At 37.3% G+C, this 27,427-nt stretch overlaps 2 protein-coding genes across 2 annotated transcripts in view; both read left to right on the top strand.

Moving 5' to 3' along the window:
- The first annotated feature begins 4,739 nt into the window (after positions 1-4,739).
- On the top strand, positions 4,740-6,833 carry LOC149781654 (uncharacterized). Its single transcript, XM_089934771.1, has 3 exons — positions 4,740-4,787; positions 5,086-5,262; positions 5,521-6,833. The coding sequence occupies exons 1-3, from the start codon at positions 4,755-4,757 to the stop codon at positions 6,022-6,024; spliced, it is 714 nt and encodes a 237-aa protein (XP_089790897.1). The 5' UTR covers positions 4,740-4,754; the 3' UTR covers positions 6,025-6,833.
- Positions 6,834-10,499: 3,666 nt separating this feature from the next.
- The window catches only part of LOC149781653 (prostamide/prostaglandin F synthase-like), a 54,577-nt gene continuing 37,649 nt past the window's right edge, over positions 10,500-27,427 (top strand). The window contains exons 1-2 of the mRNA XM_089935728.1: positions 10,500-10,656; positions 19,343-19,547. The gene's annotated coding sequence lies outside the window, so the exon portion shown is untranslated. The remainder of the gene's footprint in view (positions 10,657-19,342; positions 19,548-27,427) is intronic.

Genomic DNA, 27,427 nt, shown 5'->3' with positions numbered 1-27,427 from the left:
GGTTTTTGCTGTTAGTGCCTTATTAAAATGTTTAAGCTGAGTATTAGTCAACGACAATTTGTTTGGACCACCAGTAATCTGATCTCGTTTTAGTGTTATTGATGTCCCGCACGTGCTTGCGTTCTTTGATTGCAATTTCTTCGTTTGACCGGAAGTCAAGGTGACATTAACATGACTGTATGACATTATATCCTAAGTTTGATTTTAATTGCGTTACATATTCTCGATTGGAGCGTCGATGACCCTCATTCGTCCGCCAGCACCTTCAAGCAGCATTGCTTTATCGGAGAGTATGACAGCAATCGCTCTGTAACCACCAGCAGGAACACCTACACGAGCTCGGAAATGTAGGTCGACAACAGATTGTTTAACCAGATCAAGATGTTCCAGCGAAAAGTAATAAATCGGATATAAACTCATAAAGTCTCGCTGTGATATTTGCAGGCCAGTGTCTACATTAAGGTCGCGCCCCATAAATGACATCAGACGATGATACGCGCGTGCGACACGATGATGTTCGAAATCTATTAATATATCCTCAGATGGCTCCTGATGCCCATTTATTCTCAACGAAACTTCAGAAACTCCAAGTGTATCAAATACCATTGGATTTCTTTCCTGGCTATCTGTTCTAGCACGGTATTGAAATGCAATGAAAATATGTCGTGGTGCTGATACTCCTTGTTGCGATGATATATGCCATGTAAACAACCCACCATTATCACCCTGAATAACGTCTGTGGTTGTTGTTTTCCAGGATAGCAGTGATTTACCGCCCGTGTCCATGAAAGACAACAGTCGTTGTTCTTCGGTGATTGACGGAGACAACACTGGCATCCACAACCACAGTTTAGTTAGTATTACCTGACCAGGGGCAACAGCAGCATCTCGCCAGATAGCGTCATTATCATCAGGTTTTCGCACAAGTACAACTGTGTGTTTGGCACCGAATATGACCTTGTGGACATCTCTGCAGAATCCAAAGATGTGAGACAATGGAATCACACCTGAGAACTCTTCATCTCCACTTAACATCGATCTACGTGTTGCAAAACCCAAATTAAAATTTTCGTTCATCGATGCAACTGCGTCACCGGCATTATTCATTGTTACATTCCTGTTCTCGGGGCTGTCGGTTATATCCTTTGCAAACATCATTGATGGTCCGGCTGATCTGGTGTAATCATCCGAGTATCTCGCCAACCCGAGAATTGTTGTGGCAACGTCGACGTTATCATGAATTGTTTCAATTTCTTTTCCATCTATCATGTAAATAGCGGATTTAAATAACGCCATGATGCCGTTGTTAACAAATCCAACTCGGTCGCCGATTCCGTAGTTAGTGTTATCATTCTTTAAAAGCCTACCTTCAACTTCGATGAAGGCCTCAGCGGGCAAGAAGTATCTACTTGTATCCTGGACCTGTAGTTCAATTCTTCCGCGTTGGTTAGGATCACGTGCTTCATAAGAATAATATTGAAAATCACGTACAGAATCATCTTTAAGTACTGGTTTGGACATATCAAACGCGTCATTGGATTTTCGTGCAAACATTATTATTATTTGTGATGATCTAATTAAAATGTTATCGTCACCGGAAACCACTACCAGCTATCAAATTAGCAGTTACACTATCTTGCAACGCTTTGGAGGTAATTCCTGCTGTTGCGATCTCAGCTAATTTCTGATTTACGGCCTTATTTACTACGCTACTAACATTTGCCGGCATAGCTTCAGTGGATGGTAGTTTTACTGGCACCAACCTCTCGACTGGGTTTTTTTTTCGTATCAGCTGTGCTAGTCGATCCTTGATTGATTGAAATGCTTTCCCGGCAAGACTACCAACAGTGCCAATGGCTTTATCCTTGACAACATCAGCGGCTTTCATCGCGAATTGTTTTGCTAACGGTCCAGCTTTCGGAGCGATTCTTGTGACTAAATCCCTAACAACATCACCGACTCCATCTCCGTAAACAACCTCGTATACTGGTAATCGTGAGTTTACTACTCTGACACTTCTTGGTCTGCGAAAAGAATCGTGTAGTATCATTTTATTTAATTATTGTTTATCTAACTGAATTTGCTAGCAAATTTAATTATTAGTCGCTGTGGTAACCGTCTGCGAGTTCATCAATGAGCCCCCGGTAGATGCTGATATCCATGATGCCACGCTGAAATAGTCTCTGACAGATATCTGCGGCTTCATTTATAATTTCCGGAGAATTGTTTCCGGCACGTCTTCCTCCGATGAGAACTTCCAACCGTGATACATCATCGATGATATTATTAGGGCAGGCAATAAAACCGGATCCTAAACCCTCCCCTGTTGATGGTACAATTCTTGGGGATAAAATGTCTTGAGGCAAACTTTCAGAAGATGTTGTTAATTATCGGCGACCTAGTTTGTTTGAATTTTTGGCCCCGCGGACTTCCTTCAGATGCAGCCTCGTATTCACTTAACGGAGTTAGGTCAGGATCTATTGCTCTTCGCCGTGAAGGATATTGTTGTCGTTCTGTGTGTTGCAACGGTGATTTTTCTTCTTGAGGTTGCGATGGTGGAATTTCAAGTTTACGTATAGCATCTACAAGTCTATCGTATTTTGTATCGTCCCTGCTGATTTGTTTTTTATTTTCACGTATACGATACGAATATTTGATAAAATTATCATCTGTCATAGAACCGTGTTCTGGGTTTAAAGACACATCTCTTCTAATCAATCCTAACAGTATTGTCTCAGGTAATTTCTCTTCTGGTACATTTTTAAGAAGTTCAATATAATCCGGCGTAAATCTTTTGGCGGGGTCAGTAATTCTCCCTGTTACTCGCTTACCAGCAGGTACTGACACAACAACTTCATCGGGTGGAGGCGGGGGTTTAAGTCCAGCTGAAATATCCTGTAAAATTTTCCTTTGCTCTATTAAAGCCTCTTTGGTAACAGCTGCGGATTTTTCAGTAGCTTTGGTCACGGGTTTAAATAATTCCTCCGTAGTCTCTGCAAAGCCTTCCCGTGCTTGCTGTCTTAGTTGTAATTTTTGTCTGACACTATCACGGACAGGAAGAAATTTCTGAATTGCTTCGAGACGTTCTCGAGCTAATCTAGTCGTATGTGCTTCTCCAATATTTGCCATTATTTATTTGTCAATGATTTAATTCCGCTAACATAAAAATGTTTTTCCTTGGAAACTCATTTCCCAGAGCAGCAGAGGGGATGGACCCGACCCATGGATTTTTCAATAACGACCCCGCCACGGAAACTGTTTCAGATTTATTGAAGTAACCCAAGTTGTCAGTGCAAACTCAACGAGTTTGTCCCTGGAAACTCTTCGAGTTTTCGGGGGACATTTTTTTTTGTCCTGTATTCTGAATAGAAGGGTTTATTTCGTCGAAATAAGCCCTCTATCGAGGAATAGTTTCCTGGAGGGGTTTATTGTGCAAAAAGTTTCGGTCTGTACAGCCCCTCTGCTGCTGTCCGACAGATCATTTGGTATAGAAGCTCGTGCACGTGCTTGCATGGAAATTTATCAGTGGCTTTATAAATTGCATTCTTTCCTTTTCTTGGTACTAGTTGTTTTAATATCACGTAAATCAATAGATCGAACAATGTCTTCGTACATTTACTGCAGAAAACCAGTTACCCGTCGTCAGCAAGCCATAGATTGCGATAGTTGCGGCCTATGGCAACACAGAGCATGTGGAAATACTGGTAAGTTTATTTATTTATTTATTTCTACATCATATTACGATCATTCCGTAACGGAACGGGCATAACAAAATAAATATATTTTTTATAATAATTTTATGTATCTAGTGACCCTTTCTCGCATGTTATTGTTCTTGTTTCAGTATATTCAATGTCTTTCAAAATAAATGTTATCATACGACGTAGATAGAATTAACTGAACGATACTAAGAAATGGTTTCTATTTACAGGTTTATCAAGCTACAAGAATGGTCTCCTTAGACGTTAAAAAGATATCTTTTCAGTTTGTGTGTGACCTGTGCAGTTCTAAACCTGAGGTAAGATTTCATTACAAACAAAATATTTTAAGAATAAAGACATGTTACAGTAGCTGGTTCCCATTCGCATTCGATGTACTTAAGCTACGGTTAAATACAAATTGCGAACAAAACGTGGATCGCTGCCTACATTCTCCCTATCACAAATGCTGGAAGATTAGTAAAAATAATTGTTCTTGTATCAAATATTTCGTTGTTTTTCTTGGGCTACACGACGTTCCATTCTAGTAAGCGTTCTTATGTGTACTATTATAATTTTTAAATATTAATACTGTTTACAGGCAGACGGCTACGATGTCGAAATGGACTTAGGCGGTATACCAAATACATCTGACAGATTTGAAATGTATGCCGGTACAGCACGGGGGCAGATGGAGAGCACGAGAAATTCGACGTCGATTTCTATCAATAAAGAGGATATTTCGATTCAATTCCCATTGTCCCTAGAGTGACCCAGCAATATCTCCCATGTTAAATTTCCATTGTTCGAATGCCTTTGTCCCTAGAATGTCCCTAGCATGGATATTTCCTTTCTCCAATGTTAAATTCCCTTGTCGCCAGAGTGACCCAGGGTTTTTTTGCCCATGTTAAATTTCCCTTGTCGCTAGAGTGACCCAGGGTGGTTAATGTTAAAAAATCCATTGTCGCCAGAGTGACCCAAGGGTGTTTTTAATGCTAATTCCCATTGTCGCTAGGGTGACCCCATTCACTACTGATACCGCTGTGTTTTTGCATCATGTCAGGAAAGAAGAAGAGACATTACAAAAAGGTGTGTGTGTATGTGTGTGTGTGTGTGTGTGTGTGTGTGTGTGTGTGTGTGTGTACTGAGGATGAGAGAAGATTATTATAATTACTTTAATATCATAATGTGTAAAATAATGAACAGTATTTTATCACAGAAAATATATTTTCAATTTATTTATCCTAAATATACACGTCCAGATCAAAAAGTGATTTAGAAAATCAGTAATCAAATTAATTATTGTACGAGCAAATAAAAGACACTAAACGATACTGAATAATCAGTATATCCATGAATAGTTTTACTTTTTCTCTTCCATTTTCAGGTTTTTCAGTCAATCAAGGACCTATTGCCTGAAACGAAAGTCCAGTCATTTGTTGTTGACTTCGAAAAGGGTCTTTGGCAAGGGATCAGAGCAGCTTTTGAAACCCCGCAAAGACATGGTTACGCATTTCATTTTGGACAGGCCCTTTGGAGAAAGGTTCAGGAATTGGGATTACAGGTAAACACATTTCAGTCCACTCCATTGAGCTGCGATGTTAATATTCATTAGTCTAGTTACGATGTCTTTAGACTTTGGATAGCTAGTTCAAAACAATTTTCGAAATATTGAAAATCACTTATAACTCAACAATTTTTTGGGAAATTCAATATCTTGAGAAGTCAAAAGCTAAATTATTTACGAAAATGTATAAATCTGTTCATCCCAATTCTTTTTTTTTTAATTAAAAAATAATTGTATTTTCGTTTCCAATTCTAGCGGGTCTATCAGGAACACGACAGTATGTACAAACTTCTGCGAAAGGTTTTCGTGCTCCCCCTATTACCAGCAGACGACATACCACCGTCATTTGCAGAATTACAACGAAGAGTTGATCCAGAGGCAGTGAATGTGCAGTCATTCCTACGATATGTGGAAGACACCTGGATTCACAATGACATATGGAATGTTGACTCCTGGTCAGTTTATGGCAGAAGCATCCGAACCAATAATGATGTGGAAGTGTGGCATAATCGTATGAACAGGAGAGCAAGAAAGGGAAATTTGCCTTTCTATCTCCTCATAACTTTACTTTATAAGGAAGCCAGAGAAGTTGGAACTGTAGTTCGTCTGTTGCAAGAGGGGAAGATAAGACGACATCAAAAGAAACAGACAACAAAAGTTCAGGGTCGCCTTATCAAGTTATGGGAGAAGTATGGAAACCACCAAATCAGCACGAACACCTTGCTTAAATGCTGTGCCAGATTGTATGGTCCGACATAGTAACAGTAAAGCTGGACGGAGTATTGCTTTCCAAAACTGGACATATTTTATATACACGTGCCTTGTGCATTGTCCATATGTTGAAAACATTATACTTCAGTAGAGATAATATGTATATTTGTATTTCAGTTTCATATAGTAGTAGCTGATGTTTTACTTGCATGCATTAAAAAAGAAATCATAGATAGTTACTGTTTAGAAGTATACTTTTGAACATCATAATTTGACACCTATACCTTGTCATGAGATGTAATTTTGATTAGTGATGTGTTTTGATTTAAAAATGCAAATACATGCTTCATATTTCAAAAATATAAATCTCTGAAACCATTTTTATATCTCTTTATTGTTAATTACAATTAACATTCCTCGCCCCTCCTCCTGTCTTTTCATTGCTCGCGATATGTCGGGCTATTCTGTGCACAGCTTTGAAAAGATGTAATGTATAACGATCGGGTTATAGAAATGAAATACATTAATTTGGACTGTTTCTGTCAGCAATTCAGTCGAGTAATTAGGACCCGATTTATAGCTAGCTTTACAAAATTCAAAGTAACAATGCCAATAAATGGCAGGAGATAAAAAGTCAATTAACCCGAGCTTGAAAAAAATATGAGTAAAGTTCAACATTTAAAAAAAAGTTTAACGATAGATCTTATTACATAAATGAAGAAAAAAAAAAGGAAAATATTGTCTGATATAACGGCACGCTGAATGTAATTGAAATGGATGAGAGTGATGGGATTATGGGGCATGAAATTAAATCATAACGGCAGGCCCCTAAAGTAAACTGAAGATAATGGTGTAATGCTTGTGAATTTCTATAAATGTCCGATATTTCCAATGATGTGGGGCGAAACGTCCATGGGCCGAAACGTCCATTGGGCGAAACGTCCATGTACCATGTGGGGCGAAATGTCCATTGAAGTGGGGCGAAACGTCCTGGGCCGAAACGTCCATGGGGCGAAACGTCCATAATCCGATATAGGCACATTGTGATAGAGCTGGTGTGTACCTTTTCGTCGAAGCCCACTAACTACAGTACTGCATTTCTGATGTACACAAATAGATAGTACGGTAGATACGCTGAGCTCTCAAATATGACAACTACATAACATCTGACTCCAGAATAGGATTAATAATAATAATAATAATAATAACAAGGACAACAACAAAGGGTTACAGAGTATGCCCATTGTAATATCATTGTCGAAGACACCCCTGAGATAGTGATCAGTGATAGTAATTGAAAAGAAGTCAGGATTAAATTCTCATCATGTATCCAAATGTATGCTATAGGAATGAACACACACGCACGCCACACACACACGCGCGCGCATGCATTCTCTCCAACTAGTTGAAGACCGTTCCCTGAATGCCAAATCTGAGTCTGACATGTGGCATAGTATGGATTATTCAGCCGGTGACAATATCGGTCGAACAGCCAGTATCAAGAAGACAGAGGTGATGCACCAACCTGCATCAGGATGTGTTGTGATGTGATTTCGATTTTTAACGTACCTTTAAAAATTTTTCAGTCATATCGCTACAATGTCTGCAATGTGGCAGTTTATAGTGATAATTCACATTATCCTGACACCAGGCCGACCAGTCCTAACACTAACCTCTTCATGCTGAGCGCCAAGCGAAGCAGCTGTTAGTACCATTTTTGTAAGTCTTTGGTATCACTCGGCCGGGGATTGAACCCACAACCTCCCGTATCCGAGGCTGAAGCTCTAACCACCAGGCCACCGGAGCGGTCCCCTGCATCAGGAAAGCTTTACGCAGATGCAGTTCATATCAACGATGAAACAAACGCCAGAATTGTTCAAGCAAGTGTGTCATATGGCAGACTGTGTGCAAATGTGTGGGAGTGAAGAGGGATCAGCCTACATACAAAACTTATGGTCTACAAAAAAAAAAAATTGTTTACACATGTTTTACATAAATGTAATGAATTATGTATAAATAATTTTTATTGTTTGCTGCTTTTCTCTATGAGTATATGTTATGAATTTATTTATTTAAATTATTCACTGGAATTATTAAGTGCTCATTTATACTTCTTGGGGGTAAATCATTAATTTGGAATTATATTGAATTCAGTCAAGAACCTCATGGATTATAGTGTGACACATCTTAAGACTGTTAACACATCGCCACATTCCAGGCCATTGGCACGTTTGCACATCTGAGATTACAGGCACATAAAAGCACATCAGTATTGGAATTCGTTTGGAAGACCACTGGAATTCAATTGGAAATTTATACATTTTGCTTCTGAGAGAACTTTCAGGACAATTTGAGATTTAATTCACTTTATTGTACATTTTTGTTTTAATTTTCACTTTGCAGCACTGTTGAAAAGAACTAACTCTATTCGGAATATCGACCTGAAAACAATTTTCCTTAGCTCAGTATTTTAGTATATCATAGGAAAATCTCATCTTTATTCATTAGCTGGAAAATCTGCATCAGGCACACTTTAACAGAATAAATGCTGAGGCTATATGGGAAAATGTATAACTATGCAGATTTTATCCGATCGGTGATTAAAGTTTATTTTTCCTGTTAAATTAGAAATAAAAATGATATCGCCGTAAAATAGGAGCAAAAGCGTATTTATACAGAATTTAATCTCCTGGCATTCATCTGTTGATGTTGAATTACATCCATGTGACTATTTGATGTGGTCTAATGCTCACTAAAAGAAAGATGCAATTAAGGAATGACTGGGGAAAATAGCTATATTTATTTATGACACAACAAGGCCAGGTTTTGATAATCACTAATAACGGTCTTTGCATGACGCATATATTGTATTTATATTCCTCGATTTACATAGGTCCGGAATCTCCAATCAGTAAGAGGCCAGTAACATGGTGATTGTAACATGTTGGAAAATAGAGAACAGTAACCTTTTAGGTATCTATCTCAGTACAAGGATCCATACGAGACAATGTCCGTACATAGACGACTGAACTGTTCGCAACATGACATTCTGAAGTTTTAAGTTTCATACAATGCTTAAAAGCATCTCAAGTTTGAAACCACGTGATATATTTTGGGGAAAAGCGACTTTCAGATTTATATCACGGTCGAGTATTTCTGTAACTTTTCGATAAAACGGGTGTTGTAACGCAACATCCTAGGAAGGAAGAAATTGTGGAGGTTTTTACTTGCCGGAAACAAATCTATAGAAATGTCAAAGGTGAAAGAAGTGACTTGATGGACGTTTTAAGTAAGTTTCAATTCTAGGCGCAATCTCAAGTTTTTATTCTAATGTGAAAAACTTGATATAAGTAATTAAATGCACAACACATTTGTCTCATCGACATTTCATTGTGTGGTTTTGAAATCGGCCTCTTTAGGGCCAGGTGCCCTTAAAGCGGCATATTCGTGTTTTTTTCAGTACAGTGTTGGGTATTTGCTAGTCCGAGTTTCCTCTGACCCTTGCCACCCGATTTTTGATATTTGGACATGTAGACTCTAACATAAATATCCAAATAGAAAAAAAACAAAAAACCGGGCGACAAAAAGGTCAGAGGAAACTCGGATTACTGCCATAGATATCCCAAGCGTTTAATAGTGGCCAAATGAAGAATAATGTTGCTTATTGCATATTCGAAATGTTGCCTTTCTCGACTTGGAGGACAATGTTTATCAGAATTTATTAAAAGCCTCAAATTTGCACAGTTTGTTTCACAAGAGTAGAATCTTCAAGAAAGTTTTATCAAATATGTACCCGTCTTTGGTTTAATGCAATAGTCTCAATCGAGAAAAGTGGTTTGGGTTTGATTTTTTTTTTAAAAAAAAAGACTATTTAGAAGAAAACATTCATCGTCTCTTTTGTAAATTTTGCGCTATCATTATCCATCCTCTGAATATTTGACGACGATCACAAATATTCAAGCCGAAAAAAGTGAAAATGTGTCCAGGCCCAGCCCTATGGCAAGGCGAACGAGGCAACCGCCTTCGGCCCAGCGCTGCTGGCTATACATATGGTATTGCCAATACCTTAGTGGTATGAAATCAACTCCGCAATGCAGTTGTTTTAATTTATTTTTTTGCTAGGGTCCCCACTCATCACTTGCTGCCTTGGACCCCGCACTTCCTAGGGCCGCTCCTGACTGTGTCTTATGTATGTAGCTTTGTCTGAATGGTACTGCCAAGATATAATGTTAAGTGCATTTTTACAACTTTTTAAAATCATTAATTTGGTACAATTTCACGTTTTCAATGGCGCAAATAGTCCGAGTTTCCTCTGACCCTTGCCACCCCATTTTTGATATTTGGTGTACACTCCAACATAAGAAACCAAATATCAAAAATGGGATGGCAAGGGTCAGAGGAAACTCGGACAATGGCGCAAAGTGCATGCGCTATCCGGTCGCAATATACATCTAATTTCTTAGCAGTTATTTTCGCTTTACACCGTTTAAGAAATCATGAGCAAACCTAATGTAACCAATGGGTGTACTTCGTGAGTGGTCGGTTATCTCCGTGTGGTGTTTATGTAAGCTGTCATGTTATTTATGGAAAAGCATCACGAGAAGAAAGCACGTTTCTGAAATCAAGATGGACATCTCAAAAATTGCCAAGAACTTGGTTAAATCAGTGGCAACTGGTGAGGTAAGTTTTTTGATAAGATATTGTCTTGCAAAGGGTCAGCAAGGTCCTGACCTTAGTGACTGACCATTGACCAATTGTTGTATTTGATAATGTCAAAGTCTAAAGGCAGGAGTTTGACCGCTACTGACTACTGTATGTCAGCATTTGCATTTTGTTTTCTTTTGTTTTAATTACAAGACGATATTGGGTACAATGCAGAAAATTAAAGTTATTTAACGCCAAGCTACTGTTTACACAACAGTAAATTTGTCTTCGGGTAATAAAGCTACGTAGTACCCATGAACGGCTATTGGACAATTCGGCCTAAAGACAATTCGGCCCAACTGTATAATACAAACTGCCAATAGTTTTTAAAAGTATTTATTTGTAAAAGGAATTACTCAGTAACAAATACTCAGTAATTTATAACATATATGCGTAAGTTAACTAAGACAAAATATTTTGACAGTTTTTATATGTTTTTATCGTATAGTTCAAAATTCTTGCTTTAGGTAACTTGATTATTTTTTTTTCTTCTTTTGGGATATAATTTGTGTAATATATGAAATAAAGGGAGGCCACCTTTTCCTTTCTAGTACCTATTTTGTTTTTCAAAACCAGAATGAATATCAATGATGTACAGAAATTAGTTCCTACCTGTGAACATGTGCACAAATAGAATAGGTTGAGAATAAAATTTGAAACATTTGTTGAATTAGATAAATGTTTTTCGTTGTTATAAAAGTTAGGAGCTTTTGGACATCTTTTGGGAAAGAGTCCCAAAGACAAATTGTACATGGGAGGAAGGACGTCTGAAAAAGAAGTATAGTAGAGATGGATGTGATGCTTTGTGAGTTTCGTGGACTATAATGCATCATATCGCCTGTGTAAGAAGGTCGATTTAGTTTGGCACTTGAGTATTTATAACTAAATACAATATATATGCATTATCTCTTCTACTTCTTCCTTCCTTGTGCAAGAGTTATATCAATGAGTTTCTGTATAAAATGACTGTCAATAGCAATTAATCGGTGCAGCTTCCAATGTAATTTTTTCTCCGATCTGTCCATATGTTCAGTAGAGCAATTGTTCCAGACTTGGGAAACATATTCTAAAATGTGACAGTATGAAAAGTATATATATATATATATATATATATATATATAATTTGACCAAAGCTTCCTGCAAAATGAACTTTTAGTCCAGCACAATATGTTTTCATGTATGTATGTGCATATGTATGTATGTGCACTCAAGCTGGTGAGTTTTGTGTATATGATGGCAATAGTCACATTCCAAAGCTTGTTGTCGAGTCGCCACTGAATACATGGGTAGTGCATTATTGGAATATACAAGATACAGACACAGTACAGCTCTATAACTCATAAATAATAAATGTGCATTTGAATGGTTCTATATGTATATATATAGGCCTACGCTAAACACACATTACTCAAACAATGAATTCGAAGGAGAATCAATTAAAAGATGGGTACCCCAAGTGGACAGGTGGTCTAAAGTGCTCTGCGCTATGGATCACTGCCATCTCACCATCTGCGTGGGTTCGAGTCTTGGCTTCGGCTAATGTGGATATGTGAGAAAGCTTGCCAGTAGCTTCTCGTGGGTTGGTGGTTCTTTCTGAGGTTTTCCCGGGTTCTTCCTCCATCAATAATACTGGCTGCCATGTATAACCTATTGTGTGCTGAAAAATGGCGTTAAACCCTACAACAACAACAATTAAAAGATGCAATAACAATTACTATAGCCTCTTTGAAGTACATCCATGAACATGGAGCCTGGGTGAAACATATGCCATGGGCATCAAGGGTCCTTGATTTTCTGTTCTATTCTCCGATTATCAAAATAACTGATCTAACAAAACAAGTAAATATTCATTAAAAGGTAAGAAAGAAGTATCTCTCTCAAAGTCAGATTAGAGGTTTCAAGAGGTATGCCTGGCCTCTACTCTTGTCACTAATTTGTAACAATAGATCATTCCTATTTTATAAAGCCATGTGCAATCGAGTGTGTCATATATAAAGCAGTCTTACAATCTGAAGCCTAAAATCAAATATATTTGTAATATGTCATGTAGGGTGTCGCTGCTCTTAGAAAAATGTAAACATATTCTGTAGAATATTATCTGTTAAGTATTTTGTTTTATAAATCAATATAGATAATTCGACCGGACAACTTAAATTGAGATTGTTGTTGTACAGTTGTATATATTTTTTAAGCATAAAAATAAATGTATTTAAATATTTTAAATAGAATGCACAATATTTTTGTGTTATATATAAATGAAATATGACCATTTTCTTTTAAGAATATCTAGATAGTTTAGTGTTAAAATTTGTTCAGTTTTTTCCCCTAAAACCTATTCTATTTTACAATCTATAAAAATTGTCAAAAACATTTTGTCCGACTTAAATTATATATATCTTACATAGAATCTACTTGCTGTTTGAAGAAAAAGAACTTGATACAACTATTGCAGAATTGGGCCAAATTGTTTTTCAGGCTGGGATGAATTGTCTTAATTTCGGTCCAAGTTGGGCCGAATTGTCTATAATTCCCCAGGAACAGAGGGGCTCGTACAGTCCGATAAATCAACACCACAAATCTGTGTTGATACTGATGGATGACTATATCATCACAGGTGAAGGGCTGATTAGAGCTCGTACAATTAACCTATCATATATGTACTACATAATAACTACTGAATGATGACTCGTGTTCATTCTGCACCTAAGTTGTCTTGTACCCAGTGGAAATTGGTCATTTCATACCCAAGGTGCTGGTTGGTTCATACCCAAGGTAATGGTCGTTTCGTACTCATTAATTTACAAGGTAAAATATACAGTATTGTCATATTTACCGCTCCCTCTCTAAGCCTATTCTTTCCTACCTTAAAAATTTGCATGAGCAAAGCATATCCAGGTATAAAATTGACCAAACACAAATAATTACAGTACATGTAATTGTATTGTTTTCACTGTATAATAGCATCTATGTACTGAAAAGAATTAACAAAAATTCACATTGCCATTAAAAATAAAAAGGAAACGTGTGCCAGGTTTAAATAACTGAATAAGTCCATTCTTTTTTCTATCATTCAGATTAACAAGCAGTCATATTTCTTGGTAATGACTAACGTGACTGAAAAAATAACAAATGTTTATCCTCTCAAAGCAACTGGAAGTTCTGCGATCTTTTAATAATGGGACTGAATGCAGATGAAACAGTGTTTCTTGATTAAGTTTCAGTTTCTGTCACCTGCTTTTAAAGGTGCTGACGTGGTATACTGTACGGACCGCCAAGCCATTTTTTGGTAGAATGCCGGCTGCATTAGCATACTTGTGCCAAGTTTTGGATGTTTTCACTGATCACAAGGAATTAACAAGTTAGTGGCATAATTGAAATTAAATTGGTGGTTATATTTGTACTTGGGTACGAAACGACCAGCACCTTGGGTACGAAATGACCATTGCTTTGGGTATGGAATGACCAGATATGCTGTGTGACAGATCAATTGTAAGCAACAATACAAGCCCCTGTGGCCAGGAACGCTTTATTATCGTGGTACTTAATGTTCTCAGCACATATTAAAACTGTTTTCTTATATGTTGTCAAGTTTCCTCTTTCTATTCCTGTAAAATATCGTTGTCAGTCTAAGTGCATAAATGTAAATAAAACAGCTGACCCAAATTAATGTACCATGGGGGAACAACCCTATATTATTGAGGTATGTGCCTAACTTCGGTATGATAGCTCACACGTATTATAATAAACATAAATTGCAGCTTACCTATAAGATGGAATGTACTTGCAGAATATTTTCGCAATTAACGAAAAGATCCAGTGATCAAACCAAACACAAATGTAATTAAAGTGGAAATCCATGAATAACAACGCTACAAATTAAAAACAATTATTATTTATCTTTATATGAATTTCAAATGCAGTGTGGGAAAATAAATATAAATAGGTATGAAATATTATTAATATCATTATTATTATAATTACATATTACTGATTTCAAGAATGTTTAACGGTTATGGTATTCTTATTTACGTACGAGAAGTATGATCATAAGCAACATTTTGTCAATTTTGGTCCATATTGGCTGTCATGGAATGAAATTGCAACTTGACCTTGTAAGGACATGTATGTCACCATCAGTATATGACCTATAGTCATCAAACATCAGACGATAACACTAAATATACTTTGTAATCAAAGCAAATGCAGGTATAGTAAGTTTGACTGGAGTTTTGTACAAGTGATGTTCATCTTTTTTCAATGTAAATTTATTTTAAAAAATGTTGACATTTTAGAGTAAATTGTGCTATAAGATATTTGCATCCTTACTGGCAACAACTTTACACCTGTAAATAACCACTAGATATCACATATCCAAAATTAATTGGAAAATCCAGTTTGCCGCGATAATATAGAGCCTGTGATACTACAGCATTGGCGTATATACAATTCATACTGGTCACGCAGGCATTTTATTCACCAGTTTATAATTTCTAACCTAATTGTTGCCATTGGGTCCCTAAAACTGTCATCTTCTTGTCTTTTTTTTTTGCATGTTGATGGGGGAGCGTAGTGATTTATCAGACTATCATTCGCACACCCATGTGTTCGTTTGTACCACCAATTTTAAAAATGAAAAGCATCAAGGATTAAAAGAGAACACACACACAAAACTCAAAACTTTGTCATTTTATTTAGCACTTTATAATTTCTAACCTGATTGTAGCCAGTCACTCTTATTGCATCCAATATTTGTAATGTATTAACGCTTCCACAAAAATCTGAACTCGTGAAAAGAAGCAATTCTGATATACATGTATTCAAACAGATTAACTAAAAAAATGTATGGAATTATTGAGATCATCAAACAACAACTTATCTGTTGCTTCTAAACATACTCGCCTGTGCAGATATGTTGACCATGTTACTTAAGAAACTCTCATTTGATTTAAAATGCCAACAAGTTGACAGTGTCAAAAACTCACTGTCAATTTTTTATTTTCTGCCTTTTCTATTAAGATTTAAGATTTAATATTTTGCAAATGCTTGTAGTGAAAGAAACCAACCATTATCAACCATTCTAATACTGTACAGTCATTTACCAGTTCTGGAATTTGGCAGAAAGTGACAAATTTTTCTCTGACAGATTATAGATGTATGAAAGTGGTATGATGAATCCACAAGATAAAATGTGCTGCTCCACCCTCAGTTTGAAAGTATTTTAAATCTGTCGACATTTTCACAAAATACTGAATTCACTGGTATGTACTAATTTTGTAACTATGAATTGGCTGTCCGATTCTGGATATTACACCATTAAAAAAATGGAAGACTGTATCATGTATAAACTGTATCATGTATAAGGTGCAGTAAGTTACTTAATGTTCTTAAATAAAGGACTTTATTGACAATAAGTTACAGGTGTTACTACTCTAGGTCTTAAAATATATAATAGAATTAAGTAAAATCAATAATTAAATTGTCTAAAATACAAATTAAGTAAAATCAATAATTAAATTATTTGTCTAAAATACAAAGCGAAAATTCAAGAGGCACTTACGGTTTTGTGAATTAAGTTCCAGATAATCCTAAATGTCCTTTCAAAAGTCCAAAGATATAAAATGTTCCAAATGAATTCCAATAGTCTTGAATGGCCTGTTATATTGCAGTGATGCTAACCAGAATGTCTTTGAATGTGTTAGCAAAAAGTCCAAAGTAATGGGCTAATTCAAAGTCAATGAGCAGACGCTCTAACCACTAGGCCACCGGAGCAGTGATGGACATTCTGGTTTAATGTGTATAACCTATGCTGACATTCTGGTCTGATGTATATAACCTTGCTGATGGGTTGGCTTGGGTTTCAGATTTTTAACATTGCCTTAAAAAAATTTCAGTCCTATTGCAATTATGTCTGCAGTGTAACAGTTTATAGTGACATCTAGCACTGGGGCATCATGCTGCAGACATGTAGCATGATGTCCCACCCAGTCATATTATCCTGACACCAGGCTAACCAGTCCAAACACTAACCTCTTAATGCTGAGTGCCTAGCAAGGCAGCTGTCAGTACCATTTTTATAAGTATTTGGTATGACTCGGTCGGGGTTCATACCTGTGACCTTACACATCGAAGGCAGCTGCTCTAATCACTAGGCCACTGGAACAGTACCTTCTGGTTTAAAATGTCTTTAACCTTTCCTTAATACATTCTGGTCTAATGTCTATAACCTAGCTGACAGACATTTTGGTTTAATGTCTATAACCTAGCTGACAGGCATTCTGGTATAATGTCTATAACCTAACTGACAGGCATTCTGGTCTAATGTCTATAACCTAACTGACAGGCATTCTGGTCTAATGTCTATAACCTAACTGACAGGCATTCTGGTTGAATGTCTATAACCTGGCTGATAGGCATTCTGATCTAATGTCTATAACCTAGATGACAGACCTTCTGGTCTAATGTCTATAACCTAGCTGACAGGCATTCTGGTTTAATGTCTTTAACCTAGCTGACACATTCTGGTCTGATGTCTATAACCTAGCTGACGCATTCTGGTCTGATGTCTGTAACCTAGCTGACAGGCATTCTGGTCTGATGTCTGTAACCTAGCTGACAGGCATTCTGGTCTGATGTCTGTAACCTAGCTGACAGGCACTAATTACCACATATACAAGTGCAGGTCTTCATTTTTAAAAACAGTTTTAATAGAGTTGTTAGTATATGCTTGGCATTTATACTAGTTCATATTGTTGTACATGTTATGTCAAATAAAACCCATTTGTATAATTCAGTTAATTCTTAATATTCATTGAACTTGATTCACTGGATCTTTTTTACTTGTGGGAAATTGATAGAACACTATAGATTGACTGTAGATCATGGTTCAGAGCTCTGGAGAGTATAAAGAAATATGTTGATTTTAGTTTCCTTTGCAATATTTCACTTGCTGTTTGACATAACTGAGAGACATTTATACTAAAACAGTATTGATAATATTGAAAAGCAATAAAAGCACATAACAAGCTTACTGTATTGTGATCTGTGTTTAAAAACTTTTTCAGTTGCAATTATCTTGATTATAATATAATGCAAATGATAAAACAATTGAGTTCTCAATGTTAGAATCTTGAACTAAAAATAGCCTCAAATTTCTAGATCACAGATATTCATTTTCTGTAATTTTTGTCCAGTGCTGGTAGAATCTGAATGGAATTGACTTAAACTACATCGCTTCAATTATCATGAATTTGGTTATAACTTTATTAATCAACACCATTTAATCATCCTAAGTAACAATCAAGAGATACCGAAAAAATATTCTCATCTCGCATATGGATGACATGTAACAAGCTGCAGATGAATGATGATAAAACTGAGACCATTCTGATCACAACACAAAGACTTTCTCATTCACATCCTTTACCTCTAACAATAAATATCAGCAACACCAACATTAAATTCACACAATCAATACGAAACCTAAGTGTTACTCTGGACAGTACTCTCACATTGCACCAACATGTCATGAACATATGCAAGGCTGCATATCTTGGGCTGAGACGCATCAGCTCAATTCGCAAATATCTTTCAGTTCATGCCACTAAAACACTTGTGTGTTCATTAGTACTTTCAAGACTGGACTATTGTAACTCAATTCTGTCTGGTTCATCTCAATATCTACTCCAGAAACTTCAGAAAGTTCAAAACACAGCTGCTCGGATCATACTTAGAGTACCACGATCAGAGCACACCTCCCCGCTGCTCTGTACCCTACACTGGCTATCCATTCGATCCAGAATCAAACACAAAATTTGTTCTCTGTACTACGTTTTACTGTCTGACTCTAGTCCAACATATCTATCCGACCTCACCCATGTGTACACACCAGCAAGATACTTATGCTCCTCTTCTGACAATTGTATACTCATTATTCCCACTATGAAATCAAAGTCATATGGACAGCGTTCTTTTGCATACCAAGGCCCACCAACGTGGAATGAGTCGCCCACTGAACTTAGACACAAAGACACAGTGATCACATTCAAGAGGGCTCTCAAAACTCACTTATTTTGACTGCAAGAACAAACTTAAAGACCTAATAATGTTTCCTACCTGAAATATTCTCAGCATGTTTTTTATTTTTTAATGTTTTTCTAATTTCATGGTGTTTATTTTTGTAATAATATTATTATGTTTTTTATCTTATAGGTGTTGTCTAATGTTGTAAAGCGCTTAGAGCTTCTAAAGATTAAGCGTTATACAAAGTCCTCATTATTATTATTATTATGATTAATTATTATTAATATTATTATTATTATCTTGAACTAAAAATATCCTCAAATTTCTAGATCATAGATGTTCATTTTCTGTAATTTGTGCCCTGTGCTGGTAGAATCTGAATGGAATTGACTTAAACTGCATCGCTCCAATTATCATGAATTTGGTTATAACTTTATTAATCAACACCATTTAATCATGCTAAGTAACAATCAAGAGACACCGAAAAAATATTCTCATTCTCGCATATAAGGAAATGTGATCAAGGCAATCACTGTCTTGTAAATATGACCAAAGAGGATCCTGCTTATGTGATAGATAAATTCTGTCTATATTTTCTTCATTTAATCTTGATTATTGAAAAACTTGAAAACCTTTTTTTCAGATGGCTGCCATACAGACCTTTTGGGAGAATCAGCCATGTGTGATCACATTCTTTAGACGTTTTGGATGACCTTTTTGTCGCCTCGGTGCGAGGCAGCTTAGTGCCCTGAAACCTCGGCTTGATGCTAACAACGTTAAGTTGGTTGGAATTGGCCTAGAGGAAGTAGGGGTTGAGGAATTTGTTAAGGGGGAGTTTTTCAATGGAGGTAATACATTTGTTAGAAAAAATAATAATATTTTCAGTATGGGCCACCCCTTGTCATCTTGAAAACCCAATTATTGCTGCTTCTCCTGAACCGAAAGCCATATTGACATGGGGTTTTGACAAGAAAACTTCTTATGATGTCTAGTTGGTCCAAATGAGAATCATTAGGATCAGACATCCAATATGGCTTCCACAGCTGACATGTTGAAAATTGTATCAGTTTTTTTTCCCGGATGGTCGTTCATATCAACATGGGGTTTTCAGTAAAAGACTTCTTATGATGTCTTGTTGGTTCAGAATGAAAATGGTGCTGATCTGATATCCACTATGGTTTCCACAGCATTTATCTTTAAAATGTTGTTATTGTTACTTCTGAACAGAAAGTCATAATGTCATGGAGTTTTCATTTGAAGATTTCTTATGATGTCTAGTTGGTCCTGAATGAGAATGATTCCTGTCTGGCATCAAACATGGTCACGACAGCAGCCATCTTGAAAATCTTGTAATGTATAGACCTTTTGAAATGGAAATTCATGTATTCATTTTCATTCTTTATTTTAAATATTGACTTTTTAACATAACAGTGGGCATAGTATGTACTCGGGTCTTGATGCATGCATGTGCAGTCTTATGTTGTTGTATTGCTGGTGTAGGCATTGTAGTAATAATTTAATATGTGGTTTTAGCCTTCCTTGTGTGTTCTGTTAGTATTAGCAGCAGAGAGGGTGAACAGACCTGTATGTTATTTCTGATATATCTATCTCTCTCTCTCTCTCTCTCTCTCTCTCTCTCTATATATATATATATATATATATATATATATATATATATATATATATATATATATATATATATAAAACCTCTGCTGCTGCTGTATTATACTGTAATTGGTTTTGTTTTTGTGTATGTATGCTGTGTTGAATGCCGTGCAACTTTTACCTCAGGTTGTCATAGACCAAATGGCTGATAGGATGGCCTGTTGTCCATTGTCAACCTGTCAGTTAGCATGAATTTGTTTTCACTACTTCTCGTGAACTTATTCAAGGATTGCTATGAAAACTTACACAAGCACATTCACCCTGATGTCTGGTTAGTCCAAAATGAGAATGGTGTCACTTGGACATCCAGTATGGCTGCCAAGTTGGCCAGCTTGAAAATCTTGTTATTGCTATTCCTTCTGAATGGATGGTGATATCAACTTGGGGTTTACACTGAGATTTTTATTATGTTGGTCCTGAATGAAAATGGTTCCAATGTGATCTCGGATTTTTCCGCTATGGTGTCCATCTTGAAAGTCCTGTTATTGCTACTTGTAATGGAAAGTCATATTGACATAGGATTTTCATCAGAAGACATGTCTAAGCGAAATGGTGGCAATATGGCCACCATGGCAGCCATGTTGGAGATCTTTGATGTCATATTGACATCATGGGTTATGATATCAGGTTGGTTCTAAGTGAAAATCATGCTATCCATGCATACATTATAGCCACCATGATGGTCATATTAACATGATTTTCTCCAGAAGACTTTTAAATGATAACTAGTTGATCCTAAATGAAAATGGTGCTGATCAGACGTCCAGTCAGCACTGAATGATTGTCTTGGATTCCTGAAAACTCATTACAGACAGCAGATCATTAAGTTGTGTATATTTTTGTTGCATGTGTTACTTTTTTATATATGCTTCTCCGGTCTAAATAAAATTATTATTATTGTGGAGTAACTTCACTTGAATATGTATTTAATATTATCTCCATGATTTTTGGTACCCGCTATTTGCCTGTCTAAGGCCCTGAATTTAATATAATTTCTTTTCAGCCATGACAAGTAGATTGAGAAAATTACTAGTCTTGGTTAATCTCTACTAGTCCTTGCCCCCAAAAGAATGTCAGACACAGATCAAGATTAACTAGCCAACAGACTATTGAGATTCTGAACACTGGTAGTTTGATCAGAAATTTACTAGCCTTGGGGTTGATGGGAAATTCAAAAGTATTGGGCTAGTGAATTACCACTGATAGCAAGCCATGTGTCTATCCTGTAGAAATTCACTTTAGATATTTTATTATACTTGTCCACATGGGAGTGATTTCTAGTGCTACCCCTTAGGGCACAGGTAAGGGGAACAAAGATTAAATGTACTAAACTTCCAATTAAGGTGATCTTTCAAAATGTTTTACTTTGAAAAAAATAAAATAACATACAGTAGGTTTTTCCATGTTTAGAACATGTTTTAGAGGTGACTCTATCAAGGCATTGTCATTAAATGAATTAGAGGATTGCATCTAGTCATTTTTGTTGTTTCATGAAAAAATAAATATTTCACATTTTTTAGCAGATAGAAAATTTTGACAGGATTTTATTTTCATTTTCTCCATCTGAGACCATTGAATTTAAAATGAAAAGAATTCCATGGCCTAGCTGTTTACAGCTATGATTTCACTTTCTACGCAAATGTTTACAAAAGTAAAGGCTGTGGCACATGGTATAGAGTTTTGGGGCTGTAGTTTTTTGACAAACATGCATCATGCCAGAGTTCTATCCATTTATTAGTTTGACAAGATCTGTCATTGAAGTCATTGATCTTAATGCAGTGTTGTAAATTCAAATTTAATATAAAAACTCCCCATTTTTGAAGGAAATAAAGCAGTTGGATCATCCATTCTTCTAATGAGTAGATGTGAGTGTCTTAAATGTCAGTCAAATCTTACATTACTCTGACGAGCCGATGTCAGTGTCTTAAATATCAGTCAAATCTTACATTACTCTGATGAGCCGATGTCATTGTCTTAAATAGCAGTAAAATCTTACATTACTCTGATGAGCTGATGTCAGTGTCTTAGATAACAGTAAAAATCTTACATTACTCTGACGAGCTGATGTCAGTGTCTTAAATAACAGTCAGACCTTACATTACTCTGACGAGCCGATGTCAGTGACTTAAATAGCAGTAAAATCTTACATTAATCTGACGAGCTGATGTCAGTGTCTTAAATAACAGTCAGACCTTACATTACACTGATGAGCCGATGTCAGTGTCTTAAATAGTCAAATCTTAAATTACTCTGATGAGCTGATGTTAGTGTCTTAAATAGCAGTCAAATCTTAAATTACACTGATGAGCCGATGTCAGTGTCTTAAACAGCAGTAAAATCTTAAATTACTCTGATGAGCCGATGTCAGTGTCTTAAATAGCAGTCAAATCTTACATTCCTCAGACAAGTAGATGTGAGTATCTTAAATAGAAGTGAAGACAGATATTATGAACTGTGATTTTGCATCAGCCAGTTCATGCAAGAAATGTAAATACTTTTATAAAATTCAAGTACTTCAGAACTGTTGATAATACACCTGCAACTGTAAATATTTTGAGGAAATACTAGTATATCATATCAATTGATAATACAACAGGTACTGTAAATACTTCATGAAATGCTAGAATCTCACATAAATTGATAATACACCTGCAACCATAAATATTTTTGAGAGACTTATTACTTCAAAACTATTGATAATACACCAGTAACTGTAACTGCATTTATGAAATACTAGTACTTCTGGACTCTATAATACACCAGCAGTGACTATTAGGATAAGTAACTAATGGGTACATCCAAACTGTTTGAATTATGGACAGGCAAATTACTGATAAGCAGTTGTCTTGGTTAACAAATCTGCTGCTATTAAAATTACCCACAAAACATTGTCTTTATGACAGTGAATATTGTTTGTATGGTTGTCCATTAAAATCAATTGGATATATGTTGATGGGATGTTGGTCTAGAAGATAAATGGGGTTTGTTGATGGGATGTTGGTCTAGAAGATAAATGGGGTGTGTTAATGGGATGTTGGTCTAGATGATAATGGGGTGTGTTGATGGGATGTTGGTCTAGAAGATAATGGGGTGTGTTGATGGGATGTTGGTCCAGAAGATAAATGGGGTGTGTTGATGGGATGTTGGTCTAGAAGATAAATGGGATGTGTTGATGGGATGTTGGTCTAGAAGATAAATGGGATGTGTTGATGGGATATTGGTCGAGAAGATAAATGGGGTGTGTTGATGGGATATTGGTCGAGAAGATAAATGGGGTGTGTTGATGGGATGTTGGTCTAGAAGATAAATGGGGTGTGTTGATGGGATGTTGGTCCAGAAGATAAATGGGATGTGTTGATGGGATGTTGGTCTAGAAGATAATGGGGTGTGTTGATGGGATATTGGTCTAGAAGATAAATGGAGTGTGTTGATGGGATGTTGGTCTAGAAGATAAGTGGGGTGTGTTGGTGGGATGTTGGTCCAGAAGATAAATGGGATGTGTTGATGGGATGTTGGTCTAGAAGATAATGGGGTGTGTTGATGGGATATTGGTCTAGAAGATAAATGGGATGTGTTGATGGGATGTTGGTCTAGAAGATAAATGGGGTGTGTTGATGGGATATTGGTCCAGAAGATAAATGGGATGTGTTGATGGGATGTTGGTCTAGAAGATAATGGGGTGTGTTGATGGGATATTGGTCTAGAAGATAAATGGAGTGTGTTGATGGGATGTTGGTCTAGAAGATAAATGGGATGTGTTGATGGGATATTGGTCTAGAAGATAATGGGATGTGTTGATGGGATGTTGGTCTAGAAGATAAATGGGGTGTGTTGATGGGATATTGGTCCAGAAGATAAATGGGATGTGTTGAATGGATGTTGGTCTAGAAGATAATGGGGTGTGTTGATGGGATATTGGTCTAGAAGATAAATGGAGTGTGTTGATGGGATGTTGGTCTAGAAGATAAATGGGGTGTGTTGGTGGGATGTTGGTCTAGAAGATAAATGGGGTGTGTTGATGGGATGTTGGTCTAGAAGATAAATGGGGTGTGTTGATGGGATGTTGGTCTAGAAGATAATGGGGTGTGTTGATGGGATATTGGTCGAGAAGATAAATGGGGTGTGTTGATGGGATGTTGGTCTAGAAGATAAATGGGGTGTGTTGATGGGATATTGGTCTAGAAGATAAATGGGGTGTGTTGGTGGGATGTTGGTCCAGAAGATAAATGGGGTGTGTTGATGGGATGTTGGTCTAGAAGATAAATGGGGTGTGTTGATGGGATATTGGTCTAGAAGATAATGGGATGTTGGTCTAGAAGATAAATGGGGTGTGTTGATGGGATGTTGGTCCAGAAGATAAATGGGGTGTGTTGATGGGATGTTGGTCTAGAAGATAAATGGGGTTTGTTGATGGGATGTTGGTCCAGAAGATAAATGGGATGTGTTGATGGGATGTTGGTCTAGAAGATAATGGGATGTTGGTCTAGAAGATAAATGGGGTGTGTTGATGGGATGTTGGTCCAGAAGATAAATGGGGTGTGTTGATGGGATGTTGGTCTAGAAGATTAATGGGGTGTGTTGATGGGATGTTGGTCTAGAAGATAAATAGGGTGTGTTGATGGGATGTTGGTCTAGAAGATAAATGGGGTGTGTTGATGGGATGTTGGTCTAGAAGATAATGGGGTGTGTTGATGGGATGTTGGTCTAGAAGATAATGGGGTGTGTTGATGGGATGTTGGTCCAGAAGATAATGGGATGTGTTGATGAGATGTTGGTCTAGAAGATAAATGGGGTGTGTTGATGGGATGTTGGTCTAGAAGATAAATGGGGTGTGTTGATGGGATGTTGGTCTAGAAGATAAATGGGGTGTGTTGATGGGATGTTGGTCTAGAAGATAAATGGGGTGTGTTGATGGGATGTTGGTCTAGAAGATAATGGGATGTGTTGATGGGATGTTGGTCTAGAAGATAATGGGATGTGTTGATGGGATGTTGGTCTAGAAGATAATGGGATGTGTTGATGGGATGTTGGTCTAGAAGATAAATGGGGTGTGTTGATGGGATGTTGGTCTAGAAGATAAATGGGATGTGTTGATGGGATGTTGGTCTAGAAGATAAATGGGGTGTGTTGATGGGATGTTGGTCCAGAAGATAAATAGGGTGTGTTGATGGGATGTTGGTCTAGATGATAATGGGGTGTGTTGATGGGATGTTGGTCTAGAAGATAATGGGGTGTGTTGATGGGATGTTGGTCTAGATGATAATGGGGTGTGTTGATGGGATGTTGGTCTAGAAGATAAATGGGGTGTGTTGATGGGATGTTGGTCTAGAAGATAAATGGGGTGTGTTGATGGGATGTTGGTCTAGAAGATAATGGGGTGTGTTGATGGGATGTTGGTCTAGAAGATAATGGGGTGTGTTGATGGAATATTGGTCTAGATGATAATGGGGTGTGTTGATGGGATGTTGGTCTAGAAGATAAATAGGGTGTGTTGATGGGATGTTGGTCTAGAAGATAAATGGGGTGTGTTGATGGGATGTTGGTCCAGAAGATAAATGGGGTGTGTTGATGGGATGTTGGTCTAGAAGATAAATGGGGTGTGTTGATGGGATGTTGGTCTAGAAGATAAAGGGGTGTGTTGATGGGATGTTGGTCTAGATGATAATGGGGGGTGTTGATGGGATGTTGGTCTAGAAGATAATGGGGTGTGTTGATGGGATGTTGGTCCAGAAGATAAATGGGGTGTGTTGATGGGATGTTGGTCTAGAAGATAATGGGGTGTGTTGATGGGATGTTGGTCCAGAAGATAAATGGGGTGTGTTGATGGGATGTTGGTCTAGAAGATAATGGGGTGTGTTGATGGGATGTTGGTCCAGAAGATAAATGGGGTGTGTTGATGGGATGTTGGTCCAGGAGATAAATGGGGTGTGTTGATGGGATGTTGGTCTAGAAGATAATGGGGTGTGTTGATGGGATGTTGGTCCAGAAGATAAATGGGGTGTGTTGATGGGATGTTGGTCTAGAAGATAAATGGGGTGTGTTGATGGGATGTTGGTCTAGAAGATAAATGGGGTGTGTTGATGGGATGTTGGTCTAGAAGATAATGGGGGGTGTTGATGGGATGTTGGTCTAGAAGATAAATGGGTGTGGATGGGATGTTGGTCCAGAAGATAAATGGGGTGTGTTGATGGGATGTTGGTCTAGAAGATAATGGGGTGTGTTGATGGGATGTTGGTCTAGAAGATAAATGGGATGTGTTGATGGGATGTTGGTCTAGAAGATAAATGGGGTGTGTTGATGGGATGTTGGTCTAGAAGATAAATGGGGTGTGTTGATGGGATGTTGGTCTAGAAGATGATGGGATGTTGGTCCAGAAGATAAATGGGGTGTGTTGATGGGATGTTGGTCTAGATGATAATGGGGTGTGTTGATGGGATGTTGGTCTAGAAGATAAATGGGGTGTGTTGATGGGATGTTGGTCTAGAAGATAAATGGGGTGTGTTGATGGGATGTTGGTCTAGAAGATAAATGGGGTGTGTTGATGGGATGTTGGTCTAGAAGATAAATGGGGTGTGTTGATGGGATGTTGGTCCAGAAGATAAATGGGGTGTGTTGATGGGATGTTGGTCCAGAAGATAAATGGGGTGTGTTGATGGGATGTTGGTCCAGAAGATAAATGGGGTGTGTTGATGGGATGTTGGTCTAGAAGATAATGGGGGGTGTTGATGGGATGTTGGTCCAGAAGATAAATGGGGTGTGTTGATGGGATGTTGGTCCAGAAGATAAATGGGGTGTGTTGATGGGATGTTGGTCTAGAAGATAATGGGGTGTGTTGATGGGATGTTGGTCTAGAAGATAATGGGGTGTGTTGATGGGATGTTGGTCTAGAAGATAATAGGGTGTGTTGATGGGATGTTGGTCTAGAAGATAATGGGGGGTGTTGATGGGATGTTGGTCTAGAAGATAACACTGGTCAACAGTGAAATCATTACTGACTTGAAAAGGCCCTAATCTGTAGTATTTTGGTGTGCCGAACACGAATATAACCGTGAAAAATTTGTAT

This window comes from Sinohyriopsis cumingii, chromosome 15 (genome assembly GCF_028554795.1).
Source record: "Sinohyriopsis cumingii isolate HCF-2022 chromosome 15, ASM2855479v2, whole genome shotgun sequence".
Taxonomy (NCBI): domain Eukaryota; kingdom Metazoa; phylum Mollusca; class Bivalvia; order Unionida; family Unionidae; genus Sinohyriopsis; species Sinohyriopsis cumingii.
The sequence above is the reverse complement of the archived record's forward strand: the minus strand, read 5'-3'. Positions and strand labels throughout refer to the sequence as shown.